The following is a 13,697-nucleotide window of genomic DNA, read 5'->3' as shown; positions in this document are numbered from 1 at the left end:
CTATGAGAAGTCATCTGAGTACAGGAAGCAGTAGTGCGTGTGATGCTGTGAACTCCTGACCCTCTCCACATCAGCTCCCACACAGCATCCCTCAGTGCACAGTGGAAGAAATTGCTCCCTGGCAAACATTGAGCTGCTCAGCTGGTTGCTGAAATTTTTAGCTGTTACAGAAAGATGTTTACAGGACCAGCGTGTCACTAACACGCTGTATAGATATCCCTGATCACTTTGTCAAGAACAGACATCACAGCTTCAGTGGGAAACATTTTGACACCTACATCTGATTCTTTGCAATCATCTAAATGGAAAACAAATGTGGAAAATGGTACAGTGCCTTTAGCATTGCATTTGTTGCCTGTCTCAGGATGGTTTTCAACTGAAATCAATGGACCTTTCAGGTTAAGCTTTATAACCCCTGAATTCACTTTCAATATAATTTAAAAGTCTGCATCCTTTTCTTCTAGATGGGGATGCTTTGCCAGTTGACTTTTAATATTAATTTTGCGTAAAGTAGAGTCATCTGGTCAGAGGGAGGCTCAGGTGAGAAATTGCCTCTTTCAGATTGGCCCATGGACATGACTCTGGAAATTTTCTTAATTAATAGTTGACATGGGGGAGCCTGCATATTGCAGGTGGTACTTCCCCTAAGAAGGTGGTCCTGGGTTGTATAAGAAAGCTGTCTCAGCAAACCATGAGGCACAATCCAGTAAGTGGCATTCCCTCATGGTTCCTTCTTCAGTTTATCTTTCCAGGTTCCTACCTTGAGCCTCTGCCCTGGCTTCTTCTTCTTCTTCTTTTTTTTTTTTTGTGAATTGTAATTTGCAAGGTAAAACAAACCCCAGAGAAAGATATTGATCTATCAAGGTGTGTCCACTTCTGACAGCTTGCCTATATGTCACAAAGCTTTTATATCATTCTTAAAATAGTGCCACCAGCTGAGGTCCAAGTATTTAAACTCATGAACCTCTAAGGGGCACTTCATACTCAAGCTGTAAAGATTTCTTGAAGACATATTAACTCCTATGCCAGTGAAAAGATGAAAACCTCTGAGTTTTCTAAATCCCTTAAGAATTTGTCTGACTTAAAATTCATGTTTTAGATTTGCTATGTCATGTAAAATTCAAAGTTGTTTTTTGATATTTTCAGTATTAATAATAATAAAAGAACTATTACCATCTTTAGTTCTTCTCAGCCTTTTCTGTGATGAGACCATCCAGGGAAATTTTGATGCATCAGTTATCACAGTGTTCCTTCCCATCAATCAAGCTAATGGATCTTGTATAAGTAGTTTAAGGAAATCAATGAGCAGAAACAGAATCTTGGCCGTTTTTATGTTTGGCATTTTCCTACTTGCATTCTTGTTTGGCTTAAAGTTAAATAAGTCATGAAGGGCTCCTTTCTGACTTAGTGAGTTATAAAAAAGAGAAATACATGAATTTTGGACAGAAGCCACATTAGGGGTATGGGAGAGTTGTAGTAGGAATTGTATACACATATAAAATTATGAACAATACAGAAAAAAAAAGCTAATGTGCCTTGTTTTTCCTGTCCTAGGTATAGCATGTATTTTCAAGTCCTTCATTACAGAACAAAGGGAGAAAAGCACACTGCTGGAGGTTAGGGTGGAAGGAACATGCATGTGGACAGTTTTCTGTTTGTGGTGAAGGCTCAGTGTTTTCTCCTTGTGTCCTTTCCTTGACCCACACTGTTGTTAAATACAGCAAGATTAATCTAAGAGAAGCAAATTGTGAGGTTGGATGCTGGAGCAGTGAGGTAGTACTTAGAAAGCTTTCTGAGATCCTCCTTGTAAATAATATGTATGGATTTTAAACCAAGCCGACAGCAAATGCTTTATGGTCTGGGCCGTTGAATAGTACAGACACAAAAATGCATCCAGAAATGAACAATTAATTCCCGAGGCATGTGGAAATGCATTTCTACTAGTCTTCACCAATTTATTTATGAGCATACCTATTCCTCATTCATGTTTAAATTCTAATATAATTCTCCGTAACAGAAAACAGTTCAGTATTTGTTGTATTTCAAGTTGTAAAGCACTGATAGCAACAGGTCCTAAGAAACTTTCCAAGTGTTGGAACACTGCACATCCTGTTTATACTGGTAAATTTATTGATAGAAACATTAAAATGTTCTTGTTACATCATTGAAACACACACCCTAGGCTCAACTGTAGGACTGAGGTCAATTTGTGGGACTTGGTTCTCTCCTTCTACAATGTGAGTCCTTAAATTGGCCTTAGGGATTCTGGCTTATTTTTAAGTGCTTGACCCGTTTATCTACCTCTCTGTCTTCCTGTTTGTTTGTTTGATTGTTTTTTGCCAAATCAACACAAGCTGGGGTCACCTGGGAGGAGAGAGCCTCAACAGATAAAACTTAAATCAGATTGGCCTGTAGGCAAGTTTGTGGGAAATTTTCTTGATTAATAGCTGATGTGAGCAGGCCTAGCTCACTATGGAGAATGTCACCTCTAGGTAGGTGGTCCTGAGCTGTGTATAAAAGCAGGTTGAACAAATCAGGGAGAGAAAGCAGTAAACAGTTTTCCTCTATGGACTGTGCTTCAGTTCCTGCCTCCAGATTCCTATTTTGAGTTCTTGCTATGACTTCTCTCTCTCTCTCTCTCTCTCTCTCTCTCTCTCTCTCTCTCTCTCTCTCTCTCTCTCTCTTCTCTAAGCAACACATTTAAAAATTATTTACTTCTTTTTTAACATACACATTTATATTATTACACTTATATACTATAAACTACCTATAGCAAGAAGAATCATGGCACAATCAGAAATTCATGTTACATTCTTAGTGTCTTAGCAATTTTATTTGATAGCCTTTAAGAAAAAAATCTTTCCTATCTTGGTGTGTCTAAAATTCTGAATGTAGATCAATCTCCATCACATCTTGCCATTATGAACTTAGTACATCTATCTATACCTAAAATCATCTTAACTGCTAAACAACTAAGCTTCACTGTGAAACTAAGCTACCTGGTATTCAACTCCATCAAGGACTTGATTACCTGAGTATGTCTGGTGTGCAGGTTAGTAGCTTTCGAAGTGAGAAGATGACAGAGACAGATTGCTACCTGTATAGGCACCCAAAACTCTCTATTACATTGGAGCATCATTTTCAGCCTTCTGGCCCAATATATCTGACAGACATATTTGTGAGGCAGAAACTATTGAGGACTTGCTTACCCTGTCTTGGCAGAGTTTGGCCATTGACTCTGCCTGCAATCAAACTTGCTCTTTTTTAGGCAGAATTCTGTCTGTGGCAAAAAATGAGGACATTTTGCCCAGTGGCTTGTTTGCCACGTTTGAAGCCATCTCCATAAAGAGGTTCTTTGATGCTCATCATCCTGTATGAGGTGGGCTGGGTGTTACCAGGAGTTAACCTGTCTCATTGTCAGTGAATCTTTAAAATAACAAAAACTTTTTTCTTCCATGTATTTTATTTGTTTTTTCCTTTTTTAAATTAATTCATTCATATTACATCTGAATATTTATCCCATCCTTTGTATCCTCCCATTCATCCCTCCCTCCTGCTTTCTTCCTACTCTCCTCCCTATGACTGTGACTGAGGGTGATCTCCTCCCTCTGAAAATGCTCATAGATTAAAAACATTTTTGAATGCCATATTCTGCACGTCTCTGAGGTTTCTGAAGACCTTATCTAACTATTCTACCTTATCTTTCTATAAAATTATATCTATCTGCTGCACCCAAGATGTATATTCTTGTGATAAAAGTAGACTAGCAATTCATATGGCCATGACTTGATTAACTAACAATTAACTTGTATAACTTATTCATCCTAAACAACCTATAATAGCACTTTCAAAGTATCTTAAAGGTACTGTCTTTACAGTGAGGTCCTAACTTATTCCATTAAAAAAATTGGACTCATTGAACTTAGGTTATTGTTGTTTTGAGGTGGAATAATGAAATAAAGTTAGGTTTTTCTCAAAGAGTAATTTAAAAATAATTTAAAAATTTAGCTATCAAGCTAGCAAATCATAAATATGCAAATATTTTTGGTGAAATCTTAACCATATATCAGAACATGGAGTCTTGAAATTGTTCTGCATAAGAAAACCACATAATAAATGCACAAACGACCTCTGTAGTCCTTATGTCACACAGTCATTTGTAATTTCATTACTAACAATAAAACACTTTTATGTCCAAGTAGATAATATTGATTGATTACTCAGAGATAATAATAAACTTTTCTCTGCTATAATCTCACAGCACTGGAAGCAAGTACATTGAATGAGCAGTAACAATCTCTAAATAAATTATTATGGATTTTCAGCCTCAGAATAGATCAGAAATTCATTTTTCTTCTAAATCTCTATATGAGTGTATATGTGATAGTGCCCAAATTTTCTTTCTGTTTCTACCTATAGTTGTATCAATTTATGTTTCTCTCTTCCTGTCTTCTGTATATAGATAAGAGAATTAATTTTTTTTAGCTTATACAAAGCCATTTATTAACAGAAAATAACCTGACAAGTCCTGTTCACAGTCGCCGACCACGACGACCTCCCTTCCTTTGAGTGCTGTCAGAGAAAATGGGAGTGACATCCTCAATCTGCCCAATCTTCATCCCCGAGCGAGCAAGAGCTCTGAGGGCTGACTGGGCTCCAGGTCCAGGAGTCTTGGTCCTGTTTCCTCCTGTGGCCCGGAGTTTGATGGGTAGGGCAGTGATGCCCAGCTCCTTGCACCTCTGGGCCACATCCTGGGCAGCCAACATGGCTGCATATGGAGAGGACTCATCTCTGTCAGCCTTTACCTTCATCCCACCAGTCACTCTGCAGATGGTTTCCTTGCCAGAAAGATCAGTAACATGGACAAAGGTATCGTTGAAGGATGCAAAGATGTGACAGACACCAAATACATTCTCTCCTTCAGCCACTTGGGGTCCAAGGCTGATGACTTGTTCTTCCTTCTTTTCCTTCCCCTTGCAAGGTGCCGTTTCTGACCGTCACCGCCAGACTCCTACACCGGAAAGAGAGAGAATTAATTTCTATTTTGGGGATTTTGCACTAATTCAGTAGTTAAGTTTTACATTAAATAGTATTTGATTCAGTCTGATAATATTTATTACATGGAAAAGTGGAGAAAAGTTGACCTCTCTTTTTTTTCCTCAGAGCATATTTCTCTTTTTAATCCATCACAAAGTACTTTAAAGTCTCACAGGAGTCAGCCCTGAATTATCTACCCATGCTGATTGTATCAATAGTTAAGTAGAAAGCATTAAGAGAGCAATTTGACAGCTGTGGCAGGTAGGCTGCCACAAGAACAGCCTAGGCTTCTCAAATGAGTTCTGGGGCCAACCATGGCTGTGGGAACATGTGGTAAACTCTGTCTTACAAAAGCAAATTTATGAACTCAACATGAATCATGCTTTAAGTAACAGTACTAGCCCTGGCACGCAGGCTCTGCAGGTGAAGGTTCTTGCCATCAAGCCTGGCAACCTGACTTTTATTCCCAGTACCCACACAGTGGAAGGAGAGCACTGACTCCCACAGGCTGCTCTCTGACCTCCACATATAAGCCACAATATACACCAGAGCCTGATCCCGTACAAACTAGCACACAATATGGTACTTTTACTTTTGTGATTTCTGTACATCAGGAGTACAAGAGTAATCCTTTACAAACGGAGGTGATTTTTACCAGAATAAATGACAAAACCCAAAGCAGTGTTTAACATGTACCCATAGGGCCTTATGCTTCAAACCCAAGCAAGAAGTTTGCTAAAATCTCTTTCAGCCTTACATCAGATTGTTCTGAGAGTTTCCCATCAGCCCTGGTATTGACCAAGAGGCACTGGTGCTGGCTGATAACATGAGGCAAGAAAGCATTCCCAAATTTTGTGATCTTGCTGGGCTCCACTTTATCAAGATAACCCCTCACACTATAGAGAAAATAGCCACCTGCTCTTCAATAGCCCTGGAGAGTGCTGTCCTTGTTTTAACAAGATCCTTCAGACACATACGCCTACTTAAGAGCTGCTGAGTGGCAGCATCAAGATCAGAAGCAAACTGGGCAAAAGCAGCGACCTCCTGATACTGAGTAAACTCCAGCTTCATAGTATCTGCCATCTGCTTCATAGCAGCCAGCACCAGTGCCTGTTTACATATCCATTCTGTTAGCTTGTGTCTTTTTATTGGAGAGTTGAGTATTGATATTAAGAGACATTAATGAACAATGATTGTTAATTTCTTTTGTTATGATTTTGGTGGTAGTAGTGCCTTTGTGTGCTTGTCTTATTTTGCTGTTGTGAAGTTATTTATATCCTCTGTTTTCTTGGGTGTAGTTGACCTCATTGGGTTGAAGTTTTCCATCTAGTATCTTCTGCATGGCTGGGCTTGTGCTTAAATATTATTTAAATTTATTTTTTCATAGAATACCTTGTTTTCTTCCTCTATGGTGATTGAAAGCTTTGCTGAGTATAGTAGTCTGGGCTGATATCTGTGGTCTCTTAGGGTCTGCATGACATCTGCCTAGGTCCTTCTGGATTTCATAGTCTCTGTTGAGAAGTCAGATGTGATTATGATAGATCTGCCTTTGTATGCTACTTGGTCTTTTCCTCTTGTAGCTTTTAATATTTTTTCTTTGTTCTGTCAATTTAGTGTTTTGATTATTACACGCAGTAGGAATTTCTTTTTTTGGTTTAATCTATTTGGTGTTTTGTAAACCTACTGTATGTTTAAAGGCATCTCTTTCTTTAGGTTGCAGAAATTTTCTTCTATGTTTTTCTTGAAAAGATTCTCTGGTCCTTGGACCTGGAATCTTCTCTTTCTTCTACCCTATTATTCTCAGGTTTCATCTCCTCATAGTGTTCTTGATTTCTTGGATGTTTTGCACCAGGAATTTTTTTCAATTTAATATTTTCTTTGAGAGATCAATTTCTTCAATTGTATTTCTATGCTTGATATTCTTTCCTCCATCTTTTGTATTCTGTTGGTGGTGCTTACCTTGTGGTTCCTGTTCTCTTCCCTAAGCTTTCCCCCTCCAGGATTTCCTCAATTTGTGTTTTCTTTATTCATTATATTTCTATTTTTAGGTCTTGAACCATTTTATTAATTTCCCTTTTAAAGGCCTTTACCATCTTCATAAGCATAGTTTTAAGTTCATTTTTCCTGTGCTTCCGCTGTATTAGGATATCCAGAGCTTGCTGCCATATTGCTCTGGTTTTTGTTGATTGTGTTTTTAGGCTGGCCTTTAACCATCTGGTTGTCCCTGGCATTGGCTGGTTGTTCCTGGAACATGCTGGATTTTCTCGGGCTGGAGGAGGCTTAGGTCATCGTTTGGGGGCTGAATATCCTTCTGTAGCCTACAGCTCTGCTCTGCTGGTTGAGTCCCAGCTGGGCCTATAGGCAAGGAATTAAGGTGTGGGTTTCTAACCTGTGTGTTCCTGTGAGGTCCTGCATGCCTCCTTAAGACAGCTAGTTCTGCATGTCTATGATGGTGGGAGTAGCCTGGAGGTTTCAGGGTGGTACTGTGTGTGTTTGGCAGGAGGGTCCTCTCCTCTCTCTGGTGGAACACTAATGAATGCTGGGCCTTCAGAGTCAGCAGCATGGCAGCTTGCTAGCCCATCAGACATTGCATTCCAGGTACTCAGACTCGACTAGACACTGACATCTTGGAATATGGACCTTATATGCTCCTATTGTCCCACTGGTCTCCACAGGGGGACCAGTAGAAGCATAGACTGGAGGCTGGCACTTTGTCCCTGGTAGGGGTTCAATGTCCACTGCACTCATTGTCCTTGGCTGGTGCCATAGTTTGAGCAGGACTCCCGGGCTCAGACCCGCCCGTTATAATGTTCTTCTTGTAAATACCAAAATTTAAAAGAGTTTATTTGAGACCACAGTCAGGCCCCATGAGGAACAGACCAGGGAACCAGATATTTCCTGCAGAACCCCAAGCATCCGTATTCCTCTCTGGCTTGATGACTGTCCACTTACTCTGCTCAAGAACACTGTAGGCATGATGCTTCCCACACAGGCTGATGACAAGTTAAACTGTGGAGTTTCTAAGGTCTCTTTCAGGGCTAGGATGTGGTAGTCTGTAGCAGAGTAAGGTGAGCAGGGACTGTAAAGCACAGGGCTCACCTAAGAGGCGCTATTTGGACCTGTGACTGCAGTGAGCACTAGTGAGCAGACAGGCCTGGCTCATGCTCACTGTGCCCAGCCCTTCTTATCTCAGCAGAGAAAGACTAGAGACTAACAGCTCTTGCTGATCTGGGTTCAACTGGAGTGAGCCACCTCTTTTTTTTTTTTTTAAATAAAATCATTCATATTACATCTCAATTGCTATCCCATCCCGTGCATCCTCCCATTCCTCCCTCCCTTCCTGCTTTCACCCCATTCCCCTTCCCTATGACTTTGACTGATGGGGACCTCCTCCCCTTGAATATGATGCTAGGGTATCAAGTTTCTTCTTCGTAGTCTGCTATCCTTCCTCCAAGTGCCATTGGGCCTCCCCATCAAAGGGACACAGCCAAATAAGGGGCACCAGAGTTCATGTGAAAGTCAGTCTCCAGTCTCCGCTTAACTGTGGAGAATATTCTGTCCCTTGGCTAGGTCTGGGTAGAGGTTTGATAATGACTGCACACACCATCCTTGGTTGGTCCCATAGATCGAACAGAACCCCTGGGCCCAGATCTACCCATCATAGTGTTCTTCTTGTAGGTTTCTAGGACCCTCTGGATCCATCTATTTCCCTATCTCCTATATTTCTCCCACTTTTGGATGTCCTCACCACTCTCCCATTTTCCTAGTAAGTGAAGACTTTCATGAGACATGCCCCTTGGCCTAGTGTCCAGTTATAAGTGAGAATATACTATTTGAGTCTCTCTGCTTCTGGGTTAACTCACTCATTATGATCATTTCTAGTTCAATCCATTTGTCCACAAATTTCGGAAATTCCTTGTTTTTAAAAGCTGAGTACTATTCCCTAGGATAAATGTACCACAGTTTCTTTATCCATTCTTCTACTGAGGGAACTAGATTATATAGATATGGAGAAGTGAGAGAAGACTGGAGTGGGAGGATTAAATGGGGGAGGGGGATGAGTGAGACAGGGGAAAGGAGGGAATATGGGGAAGGACAACCTACACTATGGCCCCCTGAGAGGCCATATAGAACCTACTACAGTAGAAGCTTCCTACTGTATAAACAAATACGAAATAAATTTAAGCGGAGTCAACAAATAATGGGGGAGACAATGCCCCAACTAGACATCTTTTGCCACAAAGTGAAACCTATAATGCCAGAAATAGATTATATCTAGTTGGGTCATTAACCAAAGAAGCCTCTGTGGAAGCCTCCAAAATTTCTGGCTATTGCCAAGGCTATTGATTTCTTTTCACAAACTGATGTTAAGGCCTATTGCTAAAGGCAAGGGAAGTTCTGCTGGTGCCTACCTAGAAGCTTCACCCCTAATGACTAGTGTTCATGGTATTGGAAAGCATTCTGCATCCACCAGAGGAAAAGCTAGCCATCAAGACAGCTACAAGCTCTGTGGTTTACAACCAGGACCTGTCTGAAAGATATGCTAATGTAGTTGTGTACAAATGTGGTGGGAGTACCAACCACTCTAACTGGATTTAAGGTCAACTCCATGAGATGGAAGCCATGCCTGACACTGCTATGGTGGCCAAGAATCAGAGACTGGATAGGCCGTGCATCTAGGGGAAAAGCAAAACCAAATATTATTGTTCTGCTAAAAGAATATAGCAATGAAATGACTCCTAATGACATTCCTCTATACACATATCAGTGTCTTGCTCAGCCATCATCAGAGAAGCTTACTCTTGCAGAAGATGGGGACTAATTCAGAGACTCACAAGTAGACAACAGAGAGTGAGAGGCTTTGGAACAGTTAGTCCTAAATGGGATGTCTTCATCAAACCACTTCCCCTAGGGCTTAAGGAACTATGTAGTAGAGCAGGCAGATGATTTTAAGTGTCAAAGTGGGTAGATGACGTTAAGGGAACAGAGTTTTCCAGACACAACAAGATTGATGCACATATAATCTCACAGAAACTGTGGAGGCACACACAAGGCCTGCTTAAGTTCAAGCCAGACAGGATTCCAGTGTCGAGAGGGGAAGTGGACATTGATTTCTACCTCCAATTAAGAACCATTTGTAATTAACACTCATTTGCAAAGGTAAAAGTAATTTTCTTCAATGGAGTCTCAGTGTGCATATAAACCATATTTAATGGTAGGCCTCATGTTTTCCAGTAAGTTAACTCAGTGGTATTTTTGTAGAATTTTTTGTCTCATATTGCGTTGGGCACCTTTTGTGTTGTATATTGTGTTGTATACACTTTCTCTTGTATATTATGATTCCTGATTTTGTATATTTATGAGTTTGTGTGTGTGTGTGTGTGTGTGTGTGTGTGTGTGTGTATGTGTGTGTGTGTTTCTTGTGTTTTTTCCTGAGTTTTATTTGCTTATTTCGCTTACATCTTTGTTTTCTAAAGGGGGCAAGAAGGATAAGGAAAAGGGTAGGGAGAAGAGAGGGGAGAGAGAGAGAGAGACAGAGACAGAGACAAAGAGACAGAGAGAAGAGTTGGGTTAGTGGGAATGTGGGGAGGATCTGAGAGAATTTGGGAGAGGGGAAGTGTAATCACAATATATTGGAATACACTTATTTTAATAAAAAGGAAAAAAGGAGCAAAACCTTAAATGGGATGTGTACAAAGCTGTCTGTCAGATTTGTGCTGCTATAGCATGAGTCTTGCATGCTCCCCATATGCTTTCTCTTCTGAACCGTGCCGTTGGGGGATGGTGAACAGTAAAGAGACCTAGAGGAAGGTCTTCTACTCACTGGGAATATGCCTGTGAAGGGTACAGTGAGACTCCCACCCTTTTCTGTTTTTGATTGACACCAAGGCTGTGAGATGAGCACTTTTATTCTGTCCTGTGCAGAATAAATATTCTAATAAATAGAATAAAAAATTAAAAAAAGAGAATCTTTAAAATGTCTAGAAAAATGACTTTGTTTAAAGATCTCCTCACAGTAAAAATGCTGGGCTGGGAGTGTAACTCAGTTGGCAGAGAGCTTACCTAGTTTGCTTTAAGCCATAGCTTTGATCCTCGTCACTACATAAACTAGGAGCTGGGACACATGGTTGTAATACCAGAACTTGGGAGGAGCAGATAGGAGGATCAGGGATTCAGTGTTATCCTTGGCTATATAAGACAAACAAACAAAAACAAAAACAAACAAACAAACAAACAAACAAACACAAAACCCCCAAACATTCTACTTAAATCCAGAACTGCAGGAATGGAGAAAGACTAAAAAATGATTTTAAAAATGTGTAGAAATAAAAAAAATGAATATTTTGAGTACACTTTAGTTTAAATGTAATTTATTCCTAGTTTAAAGGAGGGACTTGTGCATTGGTGAGTGAATGCTTTTTGCTGCACGTGAAACATGATCTCTGAGTTTTCTAAGTTAACTGTCTGAAGCTATTAGTGGCATCAGAAGCTCAGGCTGACGGTGATGTCCTGGACTAAGCACCAGAGAGCTATGGATTAGATCCCTGATCACTGTTCCTTCCCTCAGCCATAAGTTGTACCCACAGGATACAATGTGCTGCAATACACAGACAGAGTGTTTTCAGCTTTGGCTTCCACATGGGAAGTGACTGCATTCTCTCCCTGAATTCCACAGTGGAGGAGTCTCCAGATTATTTGAGATGCTGGTGGAACTGGATGGCGAGTGCTCAGTATGCAGAAACTCTTCTGTGGTCCCTGTTGACCTCCTATTTGCCAATGAAAAATCCATGCCCCATTTTTACATACTTATCCTTCAAAGTATACTTTGCTTCTGCCTAATGGAGTGAGATACTTCTACACATTTAAGGCAACATAGTGAGACGAGTCCTCTGAATACTCACCAGGGAAACTCTCCATCTTGCAGCAACCTACAGCAATTTGTCAATAGTTCTCAACTTGGACTCCTTTGAGAGTGGAGTAACTCTTTCACGTGAGTCACCTAAGACCATCAGAAAACATAGATATTTACATTGCAATTCATAAAAGTAGCAAAATCACAGTTATGAAGTAGCAACAAAAATATTTTGATGGTTGGGGGTCACTGTAATATGAGAAACTGTATTAATGGTTTACAGCATTAGAAAGGTTGAGAACTATTGCTTCTTTAGTTGTGTCACTTGTCAAACTGCAGGATAAGAAGCCATAATTTTCATACTGTGATGATGTTTTCCAAGACCAATAGAAGCATCAAAAGCCAAGGGTGGAGTGCCTATAAATCTTTCCTAATGATTGGCTTGTCTGTTCTACTGCCTGAGCAGTCACACCTTTATCCCTCAGAACCAAGGTTTGCATCAATCCTGTGGCAGACTCAGAGGAAACTATGTGTGTGTGTGTGTGTGTGTGTGTGTGTGTGTGTGTGTGTGTAGGGTTTATGTCTCTAGGAAAATGAAACTCTATGTAGTTGTCTATTGTTTCTGAAGTAAGCCCCAATAAATTCATTTTATTTCTCAAAAATGAATCCTTCTTTGGATATTGATGCTGTCCCTATCAGGGGGACATATTAATTTTTACATATTTTCAAAACAAGCCATGCAGAAGGAATTTCTAATCTTTTGACATTGCAGCATGACATCATCTACAAATGCATTCATATCTGTGCTGGGATGCACACAGCCTAGGGCATGTAGGTTGGCATATCTGGCTAACCTGGCTAAAGCTTCTAATGATGCTACCATGTAGTAGTGAGCTTGTGCTGAGACAACAGAGATTTCATCATATTCTGGCTTGAGTCTCCACAGTCAGGATTCTATATGTGAATGAGTGAGACTTCAAGTGATTTCCACAATTGGCCTTTGGGCCCCTTAGGCTGATGCTATTCCCCTGAAGCCTTATCTAAACAGCATATTCCAAGGAAGGCAATTATTGTTAATTTCTTGAAAATCCTCTAAATGTTGAGCAAGATCAGCACAGTAAGTACCATAATCTTTAAAAGGAAAGCCCAAAGCCTCTGGGAAGCAAGGCAGATGACTTATGAACCTTCAGTTAGATAGGATGATGGGTAGTGCAAATTCTCTTTTTATGTCTCAACTTCTGGCTTCAGCACATTTGGGATGTGGGAGAAGGAAGTGTTTAATAGTTCAGGTACCTCTCTATAATAGAGGGCCCATGCACTGTGAGGATTTCAGAGCACAATAAAGCTAGCATTGTTTGGTTAACGAGAATGCATCTAAAATTAGCAGACATTAAGAAATGTTTTTTTTTTTTCCATTGTCAAGTGAAGTTCATAGGAGCTATGCTTTGGGCAGGGCCATAATGCCAGAAGGAGGTGTGGACCCCCAGTTGAGAAAATGCTTCCATAAGATTCAGCTGCAAGGCATTTTTCTCAGTAATCAATGAGGGAAGGCTCAGCACGTTGTGGGTGGTGCCATCTCTGGGCTGGTGGTCTGGGGTTCTCTAAGAAAGAAGGCTGACCAAGCCAGGGGAAGCAAGCCAGTAAGTAGCACCCCTCCATGGCCTCTGCACCAACTTCTGCCTTGAGGTTTCAGCCCTGCTTGGGTTCACCTAAATTTCTTTGGTGAATAATAGCAGTGTGGAAGTGTAAGCCAAGTAAACCTCTTCCTCCCCAACCTACCTCTTTGTTCATGGTGTTTCATCACAGC

General features: G+C 40.5%; 1 protein-coding gene across 1 annotated transcript; it reads right to left on the bottom strand.

Annotated features, from left to right (window-relative positions):
- Window positions 1-4,475: 4,475 nt before the first annotated feature.
- LOC311596991 (small ribosomal subunit protein uS11-like) lies at window positions 4,476-4,994 on the bottom strand (the record flags this gene model as incomplete). Its single annotated transcript, XM_084780988.1, has 1 exon — window positions 4,476-4,994. A coding segment is annotated over one exon (462 nt), but the record flags the coding sequence as incomplete, so codon positions are not given.
- Window positions 4,995-13,697: the final 8,703 nt, after the last annotated feature.

Source organism: Acomys minous, assembly GCF_964271855.1.
Source record: "Acomys minous genome assembly, chromosome: 1".
NCBI lineage: Eukaryota > Metazoa > Chordata > Mammalia > Rodentia > Muridae > Acomys > Acomys minous.
This window is presented reverse-complemented; position numbering and strand designations above follow the sequence as displayed.